This window comes from Nicotiana tomentosiformis, chromosome 5, assembly GCF_000390325.3.
Source record: "Nicotiana tomentosiformis chromosome 5, ASM39032v3, whole genome shotgun sequence".
Taxonomy (NCBI): Eukaryota; Viridiplantae; Streptophyta; class Magnoliopsida; order Solanales; family Solanaceae; genus Nicotiana; species Nicotiana tomentosiformis.
In genome coordinates, this window is record NC_090816.1 from 6226446 (window position 1) to 6249326 (window position 22881).

A 22881-nucleotide genomic window follows, 5' to 3' on the forward strand; every position below is an offset into this window, starting at 1 on the left:
GCCCGGGCAAAAGGGACGTTAGTACACATGGAATAATACTAGTATGAATGACTAAACACCCTCTCAATAGAACGAATGATAACACAAGGGAGTACAATCATAAAATCAATGGGAGTCTCAAACAATACCAAGACATCAAGTTCGGAGCAAGACAAGTTTTCAAGTAAATTTTCATATTCTAGGTTGGGAGATCTTACCATCGATATACCACCGCGATCTTAGCACAGAGTCCGATCACGGCCCGTTCGGATAGGACGTCTCACCCAAAAACATCAACCACAATCACAATCATTATGTCAATCTCAGTCATTGTTTTAATTATAATCTCAAGCACAATCACCACTATGTGTGCGACATGGCATCCGATCATGACCCGACCGGCAAGGCCGTCTCACCACAATGCCGTGTGGATCGACATCACCCTTTTCTAGCAATCATCTCATCCCAATAAAGGGAAATATTCTCATCACATCAATCTCATCCCAATAAAGGGGGGAAATCACAATTCACTCCTATACCAGCACGTGTAGTTTCGGGGTTAGGTTATTTCAACCTACCCTTCCTCGGTGATTAACAACACTCCCAGGGTGTTTATTTATCTCAAAGATTGAAAACTCATTTCATTATCTTTTATATATATACTCAGCTCATGGGCACCGATGGGCATAACACAATGTCACTCTTGGCTCGTTGGCCGTATTTCATATTTCATGTTTATCTCTTTCACTTTCGAACATCATCACAGATCATCAACAACAAAGCATTTCTATTTAAGACTTTAAGTCCACATATGAGCAAATAAGAATGTTAAGCACATTGAGACTTCTTACACAACTTGGCATAATAGCTTTTATTTGAATCACAACTTGAAGTTATAACATTTAGATATGCAACCCATACTTCGAGCACATTTTCAAATAGAACATAACATAACAAGACCATTTGGAATACATGTTGAGCATATATCTTTTGACACAAGGCTTATTCGGAATAATCAATTTATAATGAACAACTCGGGACTTACAAGGATATTGTGGGGGTTCAATTCTAAGATAAGAGTTTAGCCAACATACCTCGCCTCGAGCTTTTAAAATTACTATAATGTTACGAAAATATTAGCCACTTTGATCTATTTAGAGATATAGCAAAATTGAACATAAATTAGGAAGGAGTTCATAGTTCGAGCTCACTTGAGAATTTTATCAAATACTAGGTGTGCTTTAAGGTTTCAAGGTCCTCCTATGGTGGATTTATTCATCCCACTACCCAAAGTTTACCCAAATGAGCTCAATAATCTTCCCACTACCCTTGATGGTACATGCATGCATAATGAACAACTCCCACACCCAAAAATTGCTTGGCTTATTACCTATTTTCAGTTAAATCTCGAAATTGAAGGCTAGGGCAAGAATCTTACCTCCAGGATGAACACCTAGTGAGTTTTTCTTGTAACTTCTTCAACTTTGAGTAAGAATTGATGAATGATAAGCTTAGGAACTTCCACTCTCACTCTATGGCACTCCCTCTCTCTAGAAATATAAGTTTGAACCTTCTAAAATGATCCCTAAGATTATTTTATAAGAATGGGGTCGGGTTTATAAAACCAAAAAAATGAAACCCCGATACAAATCTGTGGTCGCATATGTGACCGCATAATGCTTTTGCGGTCCGCAAATGGACCGCACAATGGCCCTTCAGAACTGTGCACTTCTGCCTCACTCTGCGGCCGGTCTGCGGTCACATAATGTACCGCAGAACTCCCCTCCGGAAATTTTCATGCTGGATCTGCGATGGGTTGTGCGGCCCGCGAAATGATTATGCGGCCGCATAATGGATCACATAATGGTCCAAAAAATTGCCTAGATTCCTGCTTCAGTCTGCGGTAGATCTGCGACCGCAGAATTGACCGCAAAAACGCCCTGCACTTTCAAAAAAAAATTTCAACTCCCCAACGCACTATTCAACCCAAAAAGTCAGAGCCGCGGCATCATCAACGCATAAGTCTACCCCGGCATCACGAAACTTTGGGTTTTAGGTGACATTTCACGGGGTCTTACATACTCCCCTACTTAATATCATTCTTCCTCGAATGAGTGCCAAAATACGCCATTAGAATACCAATGTGACTCAGCTGCTATTACACACCAACGGTTCCCAAATTTTGACTAACTCTCTAAATTTCCAAATATTTCGCCAAAGCCTCCCTTATAATTAGGCCTATCCACCTGCCAGAGAATCCCAAAACTAGTCCTAACAACATATACATGAACCAACGATGCAACATAACATAAAAACAATGCCAATCATGGCCTCACGAGCAGTATATTACCAAAAAGGAACACCCTTAATATCAACTATACAAATGATACATAATTCACAGGGAAATTTCATATAATCGATTACATAACTATTCAAACAAATGAGGGTACTTATTCTTCATCTCTTCCTCGGCCTCCCAGGTGGCCTTTTCAATCTGTTGGTTTCGCCATAATACTTTTACGAAGGCAATTTCTTTGTTTCTCAGCTTACGGACTTGCCTATCAAGAATGGCAACTGAAATTTCTTCATAAGTCAATTCCTCGTTAACCTCAATAGCCTCAACTGGAACAATAAGCAACATATCCCTAACCACTTTCTTCAACATGGATACGTGGAATACCGGGTGCACTAAAGACATCTCTGGAGGTAGTTTAAGCTTGTAAGCCACCCGACCAATCCTCTGAATGACTCTGTACGGTCCGACATACCTCGGAATCAACTTCTCTTTCTTACCAAACCGCATTATACCCTTCGTGGGGAAACCTTCAAGAATACCCAATCATCCTCTTTAAACTCCAAATCCCTACTACGCACATTCGAATAGGACTTTTGACAACTCTGAGCAGTTTTTAACCGTTTTATAATGATCTTAACCTTCTCCATAGCTTAATGCACGAGGTCTGGCCCTATCAACTCTGCTTCCCCAATCTCGAACCATCCAATGAGAGATCTACATCTCCTACCATATAAAGCCTCGAACGGTGCTATCTGAATGCTAGCATGATAACTGTTGTTATAGGCAAACTCTATGAGCGGTAAATGATCATCCCAGCTACCCTTAAAGTCAAGAACACAAGCGCGTAACATATCCTCAAGTGTCTGAATAGTTCGCTCTGCCTGCCCGTCAGTCTGCGGGTGAAAGATTGTACTAAGATTCACCTGAGTACCCAAACCTTGCTGAAATTTCTTCCAAAAATTAGCCGTGAATTGTGCCCCTCAATCTGAGATAATAGAAACTGGAGTGCCATGCAACCTGACTATTTCCTTGATATACAACTGAGCGTACTGTTATGTTGTGTTGGTAGCCTTAACAGGTAAGAAGTGAGCTGATTTCGTGAGTCGATCCACAATCACTTAAATCGGGTCGAACTTGCGAGTGCGAGGTAGTCCTACCACAAAGTCCATCTTGATCATCTCCCATTTCCACATCGGAATTTCTATGTTCTGTGCCAACCCGCCGGGCCTTTGGTGTTCAGCCTTCACTTGCTGATAATTTGGATATCTTGCCACAAAGTCCGCTACGTTCCTCTTCATATCATTCCACCAGTAGACTCCCCTAAGATTATGATACATCTTTGTAGAGCCCGGGTGCACGAAATACCTGTAAGTGTGAGCCTAGGTCATGATTCTTTCCCGGAGATCATCTATATTTAGAACACTTAGTCGCCCTTGGTACCTTAATGTACCATCATCCATGCCAAGAGCAAAATCCATGGTCTTATGTTTATGAATACCCTCCTTCAATTGTACCAACAATGGATCGTTGTATTGTTTCTCCTTGACTTCCACCAAAAGCGACGATTAAGCCCTATTTTGCACAATCACCCCTCTTTCACTAGAGTCCGCAAGACTAACTTTCAAACTAGCCAACCGATGAACCTCCTTGGCCAACGGCCTTTGATATGCCTCCAAGTGAGCCAAATTGCCCATGGATTTCAGGCTAAGAGCATCTGCCACAACATTAGCCTTCCCCGGATGATATAGGATATCGATGTCGTAATCCTTGAGTAACTCAAGCCATCTTCTCTGCCTCAGATTCAATTCCTTCTGTTTGAAAATATATTGAAGGCTCTTATGGTCCGTGAATATATCTACATGGACCCCATACAAATAATGATGTCAAATCTTTAATGCAAATACCACCGCCGCAAGCTCTAAGTCATGTGTTGGATAGTTCTTTTCATGATTCTTGAGTTGCCTAGAAGCATAAGCTATCACCTTGCCATGTTGCATTAATACATACCCAAACCCGATGCTTGAAGCATCGCAATATACCACAAACCCATCCGTACCACAAAGTCATGTGTAGGGTCAACACCGGTGTCGTAGTCAATCTTGATTTAAACTCTTGGAAGCTTCTTTCACTAGTATCTGACCATTGGAACTTAACCGCCTTCTACGTCAATTTAGTCAATGGAGAGGCAAGAGTAGAGAACCCCTCCACAAATTTCATGTAATACCCTTCTAGGCCTAAGAAACTGCGAATCTCTGTTGGAATTGTAGGTCTAGGCCAATTCATTACAGCTGCAATCTTCTGAGGATTAACCTTAATTCCTGCTTTAGAAATGACATGACCCAAAAACGTGACAGATTCAAGCCAAAATTCACATTTCAAAAATTTCGCATATAACTTGTGTTGATATAGAGTCTGTAGAACTGCCCTGAGATGATCAACATGATCCTCTCGACTTCGCGAATATACGAGGATATCATCAATAAACACTATCACGAAGGAGTCAAGAAAAGGCTTGAAGACTCGATTCATAAGATCCATGAAAGCTGCGGGGGTATTTGTTAGCCCAAAAGACATTACCAGAAATTCAAAGTGCCCACACCGGGTCCTGAAAGCTGTTTTCGGAATATCCTACTCCCTAATCTTCAATTGGTGATACCCAGATCTTAAATCAATCTTGGAGAAGTAATTAGCACCCTGCAATTGGTCAAACAAGTCATTTATCCTTGGCAGTGGGTACTTATTTTTTGATTGTGACCTTGTCGAGCTGCCGATAGTCAATACACATTCTTAGTGACCCATTCTTCTTTATTATAAAGAGAACCGGTGTGCCCCAAGGTGACACACTCAGTCGAATGAAACCTTTCTCTAACAAATCCTTTAATTGTTCCTTTAGCTCCTTCAATTCTGTCGGTGCCATTTTGTAGGGTGGAATAGATATAGGCTGCGTGCCCGGCATCATATCAATCCCAAATTCAATCTCCCTATCTAGTGGAATCCCAGGGAGCTCGTCCGAAAAGACCTCCGGAAATTCATTCACAACAGGCACAAACTCAAGTGTAGGTACCTCAACATCGGTGTCCGTAAACAGGACCAAATGGTAAATACACCCCTTGCTAATCATCTTCATAGCCTTAAGGTAAGAAATAAACCTACCCTTCGGCACCACATCATCCCCCTTCCATTCAATCACTGACTCATTTGGAAATTCAAACCTAACGGTTCTGGTTCGACAGTCAAGCTTGGTAAAACATGAATAAAGCCAATCCATCTCCACTATTACATCAAAATCAACCATCCCCAATTCAATGATATCGACCATGATGTACTGACCACGCACCGTGACAACACAATCTCTATAAACCAGCGCGGCCACAATAGACTCACCAACCTAAGTAGATACGGAGAACGACTCATGAAGCTATTCCGATTTTATCCCAAATTCCATAGCAACATAAGGAGTGACATAGGACAAAGTGGAACTGGAATCAATAAGAGCATACACATCATAAGACTGGGCAGTCAATATACTTGTGACAACATCTGGAGAAGCCTCTGAACTCTAGAGACCCTTCATAGCATAGAAACAATTGGGCCCTCCCGAACTCTGTGTACCACCCCTAGCTGTACCACACCCCGCGGGTGCTGGAGTGCCTCGAGCTGGAGGAGGTGATGCGGATGTAGTAGCTGTAGAACTGGTTGGTTGTGTCATACCCCTGCCCGCACCCTAGCGGGACGAACGACAATCTCTCTGGATGTGACCCCTCAATCCGCATCTGTAACATATGGGTAGGTCCATGTAGTAGACCCCTAAGTGCATCTTACCACACCTAGGGCATGGGGACCTCCGCTGCTGCTGGAATCTCCCTCCAGGATGACCCTGCTAGTAGGATCCTCTGTTGCCCTGACTGGGCCTACAATGACTCTGTTGCTGCTGACTGGGTCCTGATGGTTGTGCACTGACTGAAGACTGAGCAAAAGACTGGGATGGCCCTGATGACCCTCCCCTGAATGTTATCCTATCACCACCACCACCAGGAGAACCACCAAAGTTGCTTGCGGATCGGGCCTTGCTGCTACTCTCCCGCTCCATTATATTCTTTAATTTACGGTCCTCTATAGCTTGAGCAAATGCCACCATTTTACCATAGTTCATATAAGAACTCAAGGCAGCTGTAGCGGTCTCATTAATAACCAAGGGGCTAAGGCCCTACACAAACCGGCGCACTCTCGCCCCCATAGTGGGCAGCATGTATACATCATACTCGGACATGCGCGCAAATCTCATATGGTACTCCCACACACTCAGGCTACCTTGCCTTAAGCTCTCAAACTCAGTGGCATGGGCTGCCTTAGTCTCGGCATGCAAGAAATGATTAATGAAAGCATCAGTGAACTCATTCCACCTCGCCGGAGGGCTCCCCTCCTCACGGGACTCCTCCCACAGTTCGAACCAAGAATATGCCACCTCTTTCAGGCGGTAGGAAGCCAGCTCCACTGCTTCTGTCTCAGTGGCACCCATAACTCGAAGAGACTTGTGCATCTCATCAATGAAGTCCTGGGGGTCCTCCTCGGGATTAGTACCCGTGAACACTGGAGGATCTAACTGAAAAAACTTGTTCACCCTGGAACTAGCAGATTCCCCTGACTGACTAGAAGAAGTAGGTGCAACATTAGATCTCTGGGCCTGAGAAGCCACTATCTGAGCCAACATCTCTATGGCTCCCCTAAGATCCCCCTAAAAAATATCGGGACTGGAAGCTGGGGTTGAAGGTGGAACATGGATATCCGTTGGAGGAATCTTTGCACCCTCAGTAGGTGCATGAACCAGTGCGGTCTGATCAGGTGTAGTAGAATCAGGCAGTGTAGTAGTCGGGGGATTAGTCTCACTCCTCGGCTGCTCACCCGCATCATCAAGTAAAGAATCAACTGCCACTCTTGGGGCGGCATTGGCTCCTTGGCCAGTTCTTGCTTTCTTCCTAGGTGCCATGTACTGAAAGTTATAGCAATGCACGAGTTAGAGGAGGAACAATCTTACAATCAGCTTTATCGCACGATCTAGAACATCAAAGAAGGATGTTATTCCTAAGTGCCCAAGTAGCCTCCTAATTATAGATGTGGTCGACAACACACCAATAAGAAGGGCTCTACTAGACACGACTCCGAGATATCCTAGGATACTTTAAAACCTTAGGCTTTGATACCAACTTTGTCACGCCCCGACCACGGGGAGCGCGACCGGCGCTCAACCGAGATACCTCGGCCGAGCAAGCCTGTACAATACCTTCTACCCAACTCACCCATAAATAAAGAGAAAATATATTTATATCATTAATTAAATATTGAGTGGATTTCATGAACGGTGCCAATTCCATTACCATTAGTCACTTCATTTTATAGTCTCAAAATACCTACACAATCATAGTTAAAGTGCAACAAGTGACTTAAATACAACAAGGCTAGTTTGACTTTTCCAACACCCATATTTATTTTTATTAGTGTATATAACTTAGATTCATATTTTAGGTGTTATGAAGATTAAAATAAAATTTGGTTATTTAAATACTCCTATTTCTTAAGACCTTCAAAGGATGCGCTCTACCTCACTAATTCTCCTCCTATGCGAAACAATTGGGGTTATTTTCTTGAAAATTTCTCAAAGTTAGTTAAGAGAATCGCTGAATTTTGCATTTTTGGACAAGATTTGTTTACAAGTATCGCCACATTGTCTCACCCTTTTCTATCTGAGAAAAAAAAGAACATAAAATAGTCCCTTAAATATAAGCATATATATATTTTGATTCTCATATACTATAATAACAGTGTTTTAAAGGGCGAGGACGTGAGGCGGAGTATTTTATTTAATACGGGGCGAGGCGAAAGCCTCGAGACATGGGGTGTAAGCCTCATAGATCTTTAATTTTTTAAATTTATAAATTAATAATATAGCATTATAAAAAATATATATAAAAGATACATTAAAAGTTCATGAAAACTAAAAAGAATTAAAGAAACTCATATAAAATAAAATATCATTTTACAAGTATAAATAATGTAATATTGTTAAAGTTACTATAAAATATAAATTTACTATAACGTCTTAACTTTCAAACGATTAAAAATCATAATTTCTTAAAAAATATTATCAAACTGCATATTTTACCTTCTTAAAAGTAAATACACAATAAATTTTATCAACACTGTAATTTAAAATATTATCCTTCATGAGAAATATAAAATTAATTTTAAAGAGTAAAATAATAAATATATGATAATTTACTGAGACGTAGAACTAAGACATGAAGATCTATCAAGTAGTGATATAAATTTTGGTTATCTATTTTCAGAAGAAATATTCAAATGATATTCACGTATCCTCACGATGCTCTTAATTAGTAAATATGCAATACTATGGTTTGTTATTTGAGTTATTCACATTTTTCATATTCCTATGGATACAAAGAACTTTAATCATTCATTTGTTGAAGAACTTTGAGAATCAACGATGTTAATTAGTGAATTCAACACAAAATTACATAGGAATTATGGGGCAAGTACCGAGCGTTGAGTGTTAAGCATGTTTAGGGCGCACAATCGGGCGCTTGGAGGCGTAGTCTCACAGAACTAAGCCCCACATATGAGTCTCAAGGCGTTTTAATAGTGCCCCGCTCCTGGGCGAGCCCCAACACGAGTCCTATAAAAATCTTTTAAAACATTGTATAATAATACTCAGATAATAACTTTTTATGTCATATGGAGAACTTATAGTATCTCTGCAAAAGATGTGATTCTTTTTACCTTGATTAGAAAAAATAACCTTATACATATTTTATTTCGTGCATGAGAAATTGGTTGTTGGCATTCCATTTTTGCAAGTCTCTAGGTATTGTGAGAGTAGAAGTTGATTTCAGATTTAAAAATATTACACAAAATATCAAGTGGATCAAGTGTTCATCATTTGGCCATCTATGTTGTGATCCCTTTTTTCCTTTTCCTTGAGCTTTGAGTGTAGCCATGGTGTCACGATCCGAAATTTCCACCTTCGGGATCGTGATGGCTCCTAACGTTGGCTTGCCTAGCAAGTAAAATGTTACTTGCTAGGCAAGCCAACGTTAGGCAAGCCAACGTTAGAATAATATTAGGATAACGCTGCTAATCCTAATATTTTACTTGCTAGGCAAGCCAACGTTAGAATAATAGTAGCCATTTTAAAATAATTTTAAATTTAATTAATAATAAAGAAACAAATGCGGAAGTAAAGTTTGAATTGTAGTGAATAATCCATAGTAATAGCGATGTCTAAATACCATCCCAGAACTGGAGTTACAAGTGCACGAGCTTCTAGAATAATACAAAAAAGGTCTGAATAAAATTTAAGCTGTTTGAAATATAATACACAGCTGAGATAAGATAGAAGGGGACTTCAGAACTGCGAACGTTGTGCAGTTATACCTCAAGTCTCCACTGGTAGCTGTATCCGGAAAAATCTACAGTACGCCGCTGGGACCAACTCCGAAACCTGCACAAGAAGTGCGGAGTGTAGTATCAGTATAACCGATCCCATGTACTGGTAAGTGCTGAGCCTAACCTCGACGAAGTAGTGAAGAGGTTAAGGCAAGTCACTTACATTAACTTGTACGCAGTAATAGTAATAGCCACAATAATAGAATTAAATCAGGTAACTCATTTCTAATAGTTGAAGCCAACTCAGCAGTTATAACCAATTATTATTTCAATCAATTTCCGTTGCAGCGTGCAACCCGCTCCCACAACATATTTATTTTCAATCCTCCCATATATTTATTTTTAAACAAGTATATATAGACTTTTAAATAAGTTTGTTGCGGCGAGCAATCCGATCCCCCAATATGGACTTTTAAACATGTCTGTTGCGGCGTGCAACCCGATCCCCCAATATGGACTTTTAATAAGTCTGTTGCGGCATGCAACCCGATCCCCCCAATATGAACTTTTAATAAGTCTGTTGCGGCGTGCAACCTGATCCCCCAATATATTCATTTCAATTAATTCTGTTGTGGCGTGCAACCCGCTCCTCCAATATATCCATTTACCAATTCTTATAGAAGAAATTGCCCCAATAAATGCAACAATTAATATGAAAATTTTAAGACAATAAGCATACAAAAATTATGATTTAATTATGAAACAAACAATGACAAATAACAATTTATTATGGAAACCATGAAAAAAATAGGCAGTTTACTATTTAATATGCTAAATGTCAAGTAGCAATTAATTCACATAAATCAAATCAGCATGTAGCAATTATTGCAGGAATTCAAGAATTAATATTTGACGAAGAATAGGAGAGAAACAATTATCATAACAATTAATTCGTGTATTAAAACAAATTTAGGATTTTCAAATAATTATGCAAACAATTAATTTGACGACGTATAGACACTCGTCACCTCGCCTATACGTCGTTCACATGCATTTCACATAACAAATAATTTAAGGGTTCTATTCCCTCAAGTTAAGGTTGACCACGACACTTACCTCGCTTTGCAATTTCAATCAATTATTCGACCATAACTTTTCCTTTTGAATTTATCTCCAAAAGCGTCAAATCTATTCACAAACAATTCGATATACTCAATACGAATCATAGGAATTAATTCCATGTGAATTTACTAATTTTCCGGATAAAATCTGAAATTCACTTTAAAAATTGACTGTGGGGCACACGTCTCAAATCTCGAAAAAACTTACGAAATCCGAACACCCATTCCGAGACAAGTCCAACCATACAAAAATTATCAAATTTCGATGTCAAATGGACCTTCAAATCTTAAATTTTTATTTTTGTAAGATTTTATAAAAATCTGGTTTTTCTCCTAAGTTCTGTTTCTCGGATTTTTACTCATCGCGATCGCGAAATTCGTTCGCGATCGCGTAGAACAACTTTTGCCCAGGTTCGTTTAACTCTACGCGATCGGGTAAATGTCCATGCGATCGCAGAGAATATTTTCTAAATCTTATGCGATCGCGTACATGCTTATTCGATCGCGTAGCACAATTCCAGTGCTTCAGCTTCTGCCTCATTCCTTCTACACGATCACAGCTTGGTCCTCGCGTTTGCAATGCCTTAGCTTTTCCAACTGTGCGATCGCGTACAATACTATGCGATCGCATAGTATACTTTTTCATCCGTGCTCAACAAGCCTTCGCGATTGCGGATGAAGACACACGATCGCGATTAAGGAAACCAGAACTGGAAATACCAGATTTTTCCAAAGTTTCAAAATACCCGTAGCCTATCCGAAACTCACCCGAGCCCTCGGGGCTCCAAACCAAACATGCACATAAGTCCTAAAATATTATACGAACTTACTCGCGTGATCAAATCGCCAAAATAACACCTAGAACTACGAATCAGACACCAAATCAAACGAAATTTTCAAGAAAACTTTAAAACTTATATTTTCACAACCGGACATCCGAATCACGTCAAATCAACTCCGTTTCTCACCAGTTTCGGCAGACAAGTCATAAATATTATAGTGGACCTATACCGGGCTCCGAAACTAAAATACGGACCCGGTGTCAATAAATCCAACATCAAAATTTCTTAAAATTCATTATACTTTTAAACTTTTAATTTTTCATCAAAAATCCATATCTCGGGCTAGCTCGAAATTCGATTCCGGGCATACGCCTAAGTGCCAAATCACGATACAGACCTACCGGAATTGTCAAAACATTGATCTGAGTCTGTTTGCTCAAAATATTGACCAAAGTCAACTCAATTGAGTTTTAAAGCTCTATTTCACATTTTAATATATTTTTCACACAAAAACTTTTCGAAAAATTATACGGACTGCGCATGCAAGTCGAGGAATGATAAATAGTGCTTTTCGAGGTCTTAGAACACAAAATTACTTATTAAATTTAAAGATGACACTTTGGGTCATCACACATGGATTCTTTATAAGACTTCAAGAAATTTTGCAAGAAATTTCTCAAATAGCAGAAGTATAAATGGGGAACGAGGCTCCCAAATGTACCGGGACGGATCTGGCAAAATTCTTGGCGTCCTTAGTCGGAAGCAAGACCCGAAGGGCGAGCTTATGGCAGTTAGCTTCTAGCACTAAATAATATGTCATTAGGGGTTTTAAATTGAAAGGAGGCAAGCAAATGACGGGAGGTGCTACAGTATTAGTAAAGGATTCGGACGGACTTACTAGCTTTAGTTTAAACTTTGTATTTATAAAAATTTATTAAATAATTATAAATATTTAATTACAAATACAGTATTTAAAATAAGCTATAAGTTCGATAACAAATTTACAACCCATAAACCTCGAACGATGGTGCTTTTAACCGATTGAGAATGGCTCAACCGATTGAGAACTATGCTACTTATAAGACAATTTCATTTGCTTAATTCATGTTTCGATTTTTAGCTCCCTTTTTGGTAGGTGAAGGACCACTACTAGTCCACGACAAGAATACTTGCGTTTTTTTGCCCCCTTTTTGTTTAAGTAAAGACATATAAGAGAAAGTTCCGCTATTTAAATTTTATGGGTTCAACCTTTAAGATTTATAATATTAAATTCGTTATATTATTAAAGTTAAAGGTTCACATCAACTATTTATTACAATTTTAGTAAATTTTTACTCATAAATTTATGTTTCATGTCGAATATATTGGGCTCAAATGAACCCGATACTAAAGAGCTGAATATTGCCCCCGAATTTGTTATGACGTTAATATTTCTTACCAACCGTATTTCCCCACCATCTTTCTGAAAAGTATTAAAAGATTAAATTAATTAAATTGAAGCCTTCCCACCACAAGAGAGAAAAAAAGTATTGTATTCCTTTTCAACGAAATATGGTTGCTTAAGAAATTCAACTCAACCACTACTACCAACTTTTTTGCCCATTTTTCAACTTGTCCAATTATGGAGGAAAATACTACTCTTTACCAAACCAGGAAGTTGGTGAAAATAGAAAAACTAATTAATACTATTTGGAATACCACGAAATTGGAAAAAAGAATTCAGATGTTCTCGGATGCTAAGAATGTGGTTGGTATGCTCATTAGAAGAGTAGCAGTCACATCATATTTAAGATTTGAATTTTATGGGTTCAAATTCGTAATTCTATCGCATCCATCTGATTTATTGAATTTAAAATAATCATCTATCTACGAAGAATTAACCCGTATAGCCGTCCACCTAAACTCTTAAACTAAAAATAGTCAGTAGATATTTAATATATATATATATATATATATATATATATATATATATATATATATATATATATATATAACCGTGTATAATTAATATATAATCTATATATGCTAGCTAGAAAAAATAAACATTGAATTTGGCCGGCTATATGTGTAACAATTCAGATCTTTATACAAATAGCCGGCCATATTCACTGTTTACTTTTTCTAGCCATCTACATACATTATACATTGAGTATACATATTTATATACATGTAATACATAAATTATACATATATTATATCTTCACCAGGTATTTTTAACTTATGTGGTTGGGTGAGCGGCTATTTGGGTTAATTCTTATTTAATAAATTTTTTAATACATAGATATAGTCTAAGCTTGTTCATAACTTAGCTAATTTTATAAAGAACTCTCTCTTACATGTTGTGTTAAGGGTGGCAAGTGGGTCGGTTCGGGCCCGGGACCGCGGGCTAAGTGGGCCAGGACCGGTAGAACCGTTATAGGTGGGCTTGGACCGGTCTCGTGGGCTTGTTCTTGAGTAGGAACAGTTAGGACAGGGACCATTTGGCCCGTCAAGGGACCGGGACCGGACCGGTCCCTTGGCGTGCCAAACGGGCCCAACGGTAATTTTTTTTAAAAAAAACTAGCCGTTGGCTATTTAAAAAAAGAGTTGTTGGGTTTTAAAAAATAGCCGTTGTCTATTTAAAAAATAGTCATTTAATACTCCCCAACTTTGTTTTAAACCCCAAACTTTTTATAATTATACTTTTTCCCTATTTTTAACTATAAATACTCTCTCATTCTTTCATTTTTCTTACAAAATCAATATCAATCTATCACAATCTATCTCTAATTTTCTTCTATACTTGCTACTATTGCTTACTTTATTCCAAAAATAGTAAAAGAATATTGAGGTTGTTACAATTTGTGAAAGAATTGTGACTTTGATGAATTGAAGTCTTCAAGTCTTCAACGATAATCAATTTTCAACAAGTTGTTTGTCAATTCGATAAACTCGTTCCAACTCTTAAGTATTAATATTATAGTTTTGTTTGTTTTATTTATTTGCTATTAGTTGATTAATTAAGATGTCTTCCTTAAAAATTATTTTTGATAGAAATAAGAATAAGGAAAAATCCAAGACTAGCGAATCTAGTGGTACTGTTGTTCCTCCTCTCTTACCCCCGACTCCCTGAACCAAACCCCATATCCGTCCTACACCTGCTATTCTTGATACTGATAATAGTTTATTGTAATTTATCGAGAGTCAATTTTGCCATAATATTGCACCCGGTGAACAATTAGACCATGAATTAATGAATGCTCTCTATTCTAATAATTATAATACTATTGATGAAAGTGATGATGAGGAGATTGATCTTGATGAAACTCAACCATGTGATGATACACCCCACTAGTCCTGCTCTTGATTTTAAAAGGCGTGGGCGTAAGGCAGGGCATTTTACATATACCTCAGCGAGGCGTAAGCCCCGAGGCGCGGGACGTAAGCTCCATAGGTATTTAATTTTTAATATTTTATAAAATAATATAATGACAGTTAATATTTATAAACAGGTAAAATTGCATAAAAATTGAAAAACACTATATATATGTGTGTTCCATCCCCACAAAAAACTAATCAAACAATCTATTATACGTTACTTACAAGCACAAGTAATTTGAATCTAAAAGAATAAAGTTTTCTATATGGAGGAACAAAAAAGATGATTAACCTGCAATTTGAATTTTGAATTTGCTGCTATGAAGAAAAATGTAGTTCTCTTTCTATTTGTAAAAAAATTTAAATATTTGTTGCTTTTGGGAGATATTAGCAGACTAGCGGACAAGATAAAAAATTGGAAAAAATCATGAATTAGAGCTTAAATCAATAAAAAGATCTTTACTTTTAAATTTAATACTTTTGAGTTCCTTTTTAAATCTTTTGAGTAATTACCAAACTGACTTTTGAGAATTTGGGTATTATATGAAGGACTAATTCAACAAATTTTGTTTTAATTTGAAAAAGTCTCTAGGGCTTACTCCTTATTAAAAAAACGCGTCCCGAACGCCCGGGCGTACGCCCCAAATTGCGGGGCGTACGCCTCTTGAGACTTTCGCCCCACACCATCGCCCCGGGGCATTTTTGGTACGCCTCGCCCCGGGGCTCGCCCCAAAAACGCCTTTTAAAACAGAGATGTTAACCCAACTAGTGATAACGCTGCTAATCCAAATGATGATCCATCTGACACTCTTGTTACTGCCCCTACCTTTTCTAGACAACCTACCAAACGATGGAAAACATCTCCTATTTGGTCATTTTTTACTCAACTAGTTTCACAAAATAAGGTTAAGTGTAAAACTTGTGGTATGAAGTTAGCTTTTAAATATTTTGGATCGCCGGGGAGGGGGGGAAGGGGGAAACAAAAAAAAATACCCTAAAGATAGAGTGAGATATGAACATATGAAAGTTTTGGCCGAGGGGAAAAGTGTACCTAGTCCTAGTGAGGCAGACCCTAGTATCAGTTCAAATCAATTTCAACCGGGAATTAATACTATTACTGGTGGTATTTTATATTATGATCCAAAAAAAGATCTGGAAGAATTGACAAAAAATGGTAATTGTTATATGCTTACTCTATAGTTTTTCTTCTAACCCTTCGTTTGTGCATTATATTAAAAAAAAAATTAATCCTACTTATAAAGGTTTTCCTCGCACAACCATAAAGAGCGATATTTATAAATATAAGCATGAATACGAACAATATTTTCGCTATTTATTTACCTAGTCCTATTTATAATGCTTATCAAGTTGCATTATCTTTTTATAATATTTTTGTCTTTAAATTTGAATTAAAATATTTAGGTCATAATTCTATAATAAATTTACAAGGCATTGCCTTAGATATTTTTTTAACATCTTTTTATCTCTAATTTCTATTTTAAAAAAAATAACACTATTTTGTCGTTGGGCCCACTTAGCCGGCGGGCCCGGCCCGTTTAGTCTGGAACCATGAATTCGTGGGTCCGGTCCCGGACCGGTTCCTACAAAAAGACCGTTTAGCCCGGGACCGCTAAGTCCGTTTATTTAGGGACCGGGACCGCAACCCACATGGACCGTTTAGGGACCGGACTGACCCACATGCCGCCCTATGTTGTGTCTTGGGAGCACATCTAAGTTGGATCGTAAATGGTGATGTACTAATTATAAGATGAACTAAAAAAAGGTAGATTAAACGAAGCCGGTCAAGCCAAATTTGCTAAGTTAAATACAACAACAACATATCAGTGTAGTCCCACAAATGGAGTATGGGGAGGGTAGAGTGTACGCAGTCTTTACCCCTACTTTTAAGAAGGCATACAGACTGTTTCCGATAGACTCTCGACTCAGAAAAATTTGCTAAGTTAAATCAAGAGTACTAATTAACTTTTTAATGCGTAGAGTTGGTCGTATGTACTTAATGCTTGTTTAGCATAGTACTTAAACTATTTCCTCTTATAGGTGTGGATCCTAAATAAGTTCTTTGGATTTAGAATTAGTGCATTTCATTGTATACAAGGGCGGATCTATGTATGGATATGGGGGTGGTACGCCACCCGGTCGCTCAAATAAAATTTTGTATATGTACTAGTATTTTTCTCAAAAATCCTACATAAGGAATGAGTGGTACCCCAAGACACTAAATGGATATATGTGCCATGGTTGAAGTGCTGAAATTCCATTTAATGGACCGAGGATCGAGACTCACTGTAATTTGTTCCTAGTTATTCCTTTTGTTACCTTTTCCCCTTTCATTTCTTTTCTTTATGCTCCTTTTTTTAATTTTTCTTATTTTTTTCATTTTTGTTATTCACTTTTTTTGTGCAATCTCATTTTTATTATTTATTTATATTGTTTATTTGCTTCCTTTATCTTTTTCTGGATCTTTAAATTTTATTTGAATGTAATTTTAATTATTTTCTCTTTTTATCCATTTGTTATTATTATATTAATTTTAGAGATTTTTTAGAGTGATTGAAGAGGCGTATGATATATTCGTTTATGCATATTTAAAAAAAAAATTGGATTGAATAAATTCAAAATGGACCGAACCGAATCGAAATAATCTAAAACGGATCGAATCGACTAAATGTACATCTTAATTTAATCTTCTTCGCTAGTGATCGTTTTGCATTAAATAGTGGCACCCATAGCAATCAAATATTGGATCCGCCTCGAATTGTATATATACATTATATAGATGTGTTCAATATAGAAGGAAATAGATCTCCTCATGAATCTCCAAACTAATTAGGTGTACCAAATAACAATGACAGCCTGATGAAGCTCCAATTCAAGTGGTTTGAGTATGCCACAGGTTATAAACGTCAAACTTAAGGTAGTACTTAACTCTTTCTATTTCACGAGTAGTACATAAGAGATACACAACATATGGCCTTGTCTAACGACTATTTTCGATTCTTAATCGACTTAGGTTTCTCTCTTTGCAGTAAGTTGAATATGGTTACGAAAGTGACTTCGGTTCGCCAGTTCAGCTCAACTTCTCACTTTACGTTAGCAAACCAATAAGTTGGGCTGCGGCTCTGCGCACTTTCTTTCTATGTGGGATGATACCAAGTATAAATATCAAACTGTAAACAAGCAAAAAAAATAAAAAAATACAATTAAATGGTTGTAGATTGCAAATGATAAGCAAGAGATAAATAAAAGAAGGCAAGACCAACATATTATGTGGCACTTTCTCGAACTATACATAATGTATGATGCCTTGTGCAGCGAGCTATCTTTTTTTTATAAATATAATGGCCTTAATAGTAAGATAAAATGTACCTGAATTTGAAAACTTTAAAGGCGATTGCCTACTATTATGAATGGTGGTTGTGTCCTTGCTAGTGGTGTGCATGTCAATATAGCAATAAGGGCAAATCGTGGTTCAATTCAATAATTTATTGTTTTATTTTTTGTTTTATTACTAACTATATGGATGTTAATTGTTTTTCTAGAATTAGTTTAATACTTATTGCTTGTCAAAAAAGTTCAATACAGTCCAATTTAATTTTCCAATTCCATACATTGAACTCAAGGGAAATGATCTTACTCTAATTTCTTTGGTAATCAAATCATGAATTTACTCTCAAAACCGTGAAAATGAAAGGAATTTTTACACAAATAGCCGGTCATATTCATTATTTTTTTTTTAGCCATATACATAGATTACACATTGATTATATATAATTATATACATATAATACATAAATTATACATATCTTACATCTTCACCGGCTATTTTTAGTTTAACTGGTTGGGTAGTCGGCTATTTGGGTTAATTTTGCAAAATAAAAAAAATTACAAACACAACAGTAAAAGTTTAATTTTTTTTAACCATCTCTCCACCGTAATAGGGTCTATTACCCCGATCCAGACGGTAAAACCAACCCCTTTTACAGATTTCCCAACCGATCTTCAGATCTAAAAAGCGGCTTTCTAAACAAATCTCAGCCGTCCATTTCCATTCTTAAACCTATTTATATCGCTCTCCTCTCCCCATTACCTCTGCGCTACACTCTCTTCTTTCAAAAACCCATTGAAGAGAGGCCTCCATTTCCACTCTCTCTGTACCTTTTTTTTTTTTATCTCTCTCTCTCTAACCATGGCTTTGCTCGTCGAGAAAACCACCTCTGGCCGTGAGTACAAGGTCAAGGACATGTCTCAGGCCGACTTCGGCCGGCTCGAAATCGAGCTTGCCGAAGTCGAAATGCCTGGTCTTATGGCTTGCCGGACCGAATTTGGTCCGTCACAGCCATTTAAAGGTGCTAAAATCACCGGATCTCTACACATGACAATTCAAACCGCTGTCCTTATCGAAACCCTAACTGCTCTAGGCGCTGAGGTCAGATGGTGCTCTTGCAACATTTTCTCTACCCAGGACCACGCCGCGGCTGCGATAGCGCGTGATAGCGCCGCCGTGTTTGCGTGGAAGGGCGAGACGTTGCAGGAGTACTGGTGGTGTACTGAACGCGCCCTTGACTGGGGCCCGGGAGGTGGACCCGATTTGATTGTTGATGATGGTGGTGATGCTACACTTTTGATTCATGAAGGTGTAAAAGCTGAAGAGGAATATGCTAAATCTGGTAAATTACCAGATCCAAGTTCTACCGATAATGTTGAATTTCAGCTTGTACTTACTATTATTAGGGACGGGCTAAAAACTGATCCTTTAAAATACACTAAGATGAAGGAGAGACTTGTTGGTGTTTCTGAGGAAACTACTACCGGTGTTAAGAGGCTTTACCAAATGCAGGCTAATGGAACTTTGCTTTTCCCTGCTATTAATGTTAACGACTCTGTTACCAAGAGCAAGGTTTGTTTTCATTTCTCTTTTTGTTGCTTTTGTTTTAGATCTAATGAATTTTGTCTTGTTTGTGTGTTCATTTGAGTTTGGATCTGGAAAATATACTTGTGAGATTTGGATCTAATATGAATAGTTGATAGTTATTTGGATCTAAGACAGGGGAACTCTGCTTTAACTTCAGATCTGCTTGTTAAGTATAGAGTAGTTGAATTAGTGAAAGATTAACTCTTTTGATATATGAATTTGGACAATGAATGCTGTTTCATGTATAGGAATACAGGATAGTGTTTAAGTTCTGTTCATTACCGATGTAAAAATCTTGACACAATCTGGTGATTAATAGCATTAATTTGTAAACTATAGTTAGTGGTAAATAACTTGCTATAATAGGTTAAATTACTCTTGATAATGTAAAGAGATAATACGTTTTCTATTTCTCAGGAAAAATATCATTACATTAGTAGCATATATTTTGTTGTGTAGTTTGTCTTTTTAGAGGATAAGAAGGATTTGCCTCTGGATTTACAGCTTTAAGTGAACATTTTCCTTTTACTGTATTATAGTTTGATACTGGAGCTTTGATAACCCCATGTACCAAACTCTACAATGTGAATTGTTGAGATACTCTTTTTAGTGTCAGATCTTTTACTCGTGAAAGAATAATGCAACCATTTGCAAAATTTACTGTTTTATTGAATTAGTGGGAATAACATATAAAGGATTAGTATGATTCTGTCCTTAGTTGTTTGATATGGGTAACGTTGTGCATCTCTGTTTACAATTTTAAAGATTTTATTTATTATATGGCTAATAGGTTAACAAAATATATTGATCTTGGTCTATACAGTTTGATAACTTGTACGGGTGCCGCCACTCACTGCCCGATGGTCTCATGAGGGCTACTGATGTTATGATTGCCGGAAAGGTTGCGCTTGTTGCCGGTTACGGAGATGTTGGCAAGGGTTGTGCTGCTGCCTTGAAGCAAGCTGGTGCACGTGTGATCGTGACCGAGATTGATCCAATCTGTGCTCTCCAGGCCACCATGGAAGGTCTTCAGGTCCTTACCCTTGAGGATGTTGTTTCAGATGTTGATATCTTTGTTACCACAACCGGTAACAAGGACATCATCATGGTTGACCACATGAGGAAGATGAAGAACAATGCCATTGTCTGCAACATTGGTCACTTTGACAATGAAATCGACATGCTCGGTCTTGAGACCTTTCCTGGAGTGAAGAGGATCACAATCAAGCCCCAGACTGACAGATGGGTCTTCCCAGACACCAACAGTGGTATCATTGTCTTAGCCGAGGGTCGTCTCATGAACTTGGGATGCGCCACCGGACACCCCAGCTTCGTCATGTCATGCTCTTTCACTAACCAAGTCATTGCCCAGCTCGAGTTGTGGAAGGAAAAGAGCACCGGCAAGTATGAGAAGAAGGTCTACGTTTTGCCAAAGCACCTTGACGAGAAGGTTGCTGCACTTCATCTCGGAAAGCTTGGAGCAAGGCTCACTAAGCTTAGCAAGGATCAAGCTGACTACATTAGTGTACCAGTTGATGGTCCTTACAAGCCTCCTCACTACAGGTACTAAGCGAAGACAAAGAAGAGACTGCAAAAACAGCACATTCTTTCGGCTTTGATTGTTATGCTTTTCATGCTTTGGATTTTGTTAGGACAACAGTGTCTTTTTCCTTTAAACTATCGTTGGGGATATTTTGGGATGTTTGGAATGTTGTTGCTGGAAAAGAATTGGTCTCATTTCATCTGATGGAAGACCAAAATGTGCTGAATAAGTTTTGAGGAATGGAGGTGGTGTGCTTGATATTGTAGCAGTTAGATTTCTTTTGCTTTTGGTTTATCCTTGTTATTTCGAGGAATCACAGAGTAGCATGTTTGCCTTTATCAGTAACTGTTTGCTTTAATGAGTTTTAATCCCCTCGATGTTTGGTGATGTTGCCGAGTAAAATATTTCCCGTCAAAGCAGAGTATTGTGCATGCATTGGGTGTGACAGTTCTCTTGGGAGTTTAAGCTCCAAAGTAATATTAAGGGGTCGTTTGGTTCATAGGATAAGAATAATAGGATAAGGATAATAATTCCGGGATAGAATTTGGGATCAATTTTATCCCATGTATGATTTCTGGGTGTTAGCCAATCCCATAATAATTTTTACACCAGGGGTCATTTGGTAGCCGGTTAGAGAGGAGTTATCCATGTATTAAAATTAGGATAACTTTATACATTGTTTGGTTAAAAGAAGGGAAAAAAATAATCTCCACATAGAAGCTAACATAAATTATACAATGTTTGGTTGTTTTTTCCTCTTTTCCACATAAAATGTAGCATTGTTAATACAATGTTTGGTTCATGTTTTTCTTCTCCGCATAACTAACACATGTATAAGTTATGAGGGGATTTATGTTATTTATGCATGGTAGAAGGTGAAATTAATTATACATGTAGTAGTTATGCATGTATTAAAACACAAAATAACAAGAATACCCTTTATTCAAACTTGTATTTTTTTTAATTTAAAAATATATATTTAAACTATACTAACAATTTTAATAAAATAAAGTAAGCTAATAAGAAATAACACTCACATTACATTTATATTACTAATCCTTATATAACAGCATAACTAATTCATGCATAATTAATCCCCACATAACTCAACCTTGCATAACTTATCCCTGCATAACTAATCTCTGCATAACTAATATATGTATAATTAATATCTCTGCATAACTAATACATGTATAACTAATACCAGCATAATTAATACATGTATAACTAATACCTGTATAACTCTAACCGGCAACTAAACAATCCCTAAAATGGTGGGATTAGTTATCCCGCCATTATACCAAACGACCCCTAAGTGAACTAAGTTACGGTAAGAGAACTCTACATCTTCAACCAGTCTTGTTGGAATTCACTGCCCGACTAATCCAAAATTCCGTACCCGACTATTGTCCTTTTGGGAGATAACAAGTCTAGCTAAGGACCTGCTTCAGTAACATTTAACTCTTTTT

The 22881-nt window shown here is 37.7% G+C and overlaps 3 protein-coding genes across 3 annotated transcripts; 1 reads left to right on the forward strand and 2 right to left on the reverse strand.

The window, feature by feature from the left end:
* Nucleotides 1–2407: 2407 nt before the first annotated feature.
* Nucleotides 2408–2782, reverse strand: LOC138891876 (uncharacterized). The gene has a single exon (XM_070175558.1). It carries the CDS (start codon nucleotides 2780–2782, stop codon nucleotides 2408–2410), a length of 375 nt encoding a protein of 124 aa, XP_070031659.1.
* Nucleotides 2783–6482: 3700 nt separating this feature from the next.
* Nucleotides 6483–7222, reverse strand: LOC138891877 (uncharacterized). Its single transcript, XM_070175559.1, has 2 exons — nucleotides 7178–7222; nucleotides 6483–6878 (listed from the first exon to the last, which is right to left on the reverse strand). Exons 1-2 carry the CDS (start codon nucleotides 7220–7222, stop codon nucleotides 6483–6485), a joined length of 441 nt encoding a protein of 146 aa, XP_070031660.1.
* Nucleotides 7223–19035: 11813 nt separating this feature from the next.
* On the forward strand, nucleotides 19036–21799 carry LOC104100928 (adenosylhomocysteinase-like). Its single transcript, XM_009608296.4, has 2 exons — nucleotides 19036–19854; nucleotides 20693–21799. Exons 1-2 carry the CDS (start codon nucleotides 19144–19146, stop codon nucleotides 21437–21439), a joined length of 1458 nt encoding a protein of 485 aa, XP_009606591.1. The 5' UTR covers nucleotides 19036–19143; the 3' UTR covers nucleotides 21440–21799.
* Nucleotides 21800–22881: the final 1082 nt, after the last annotated feature.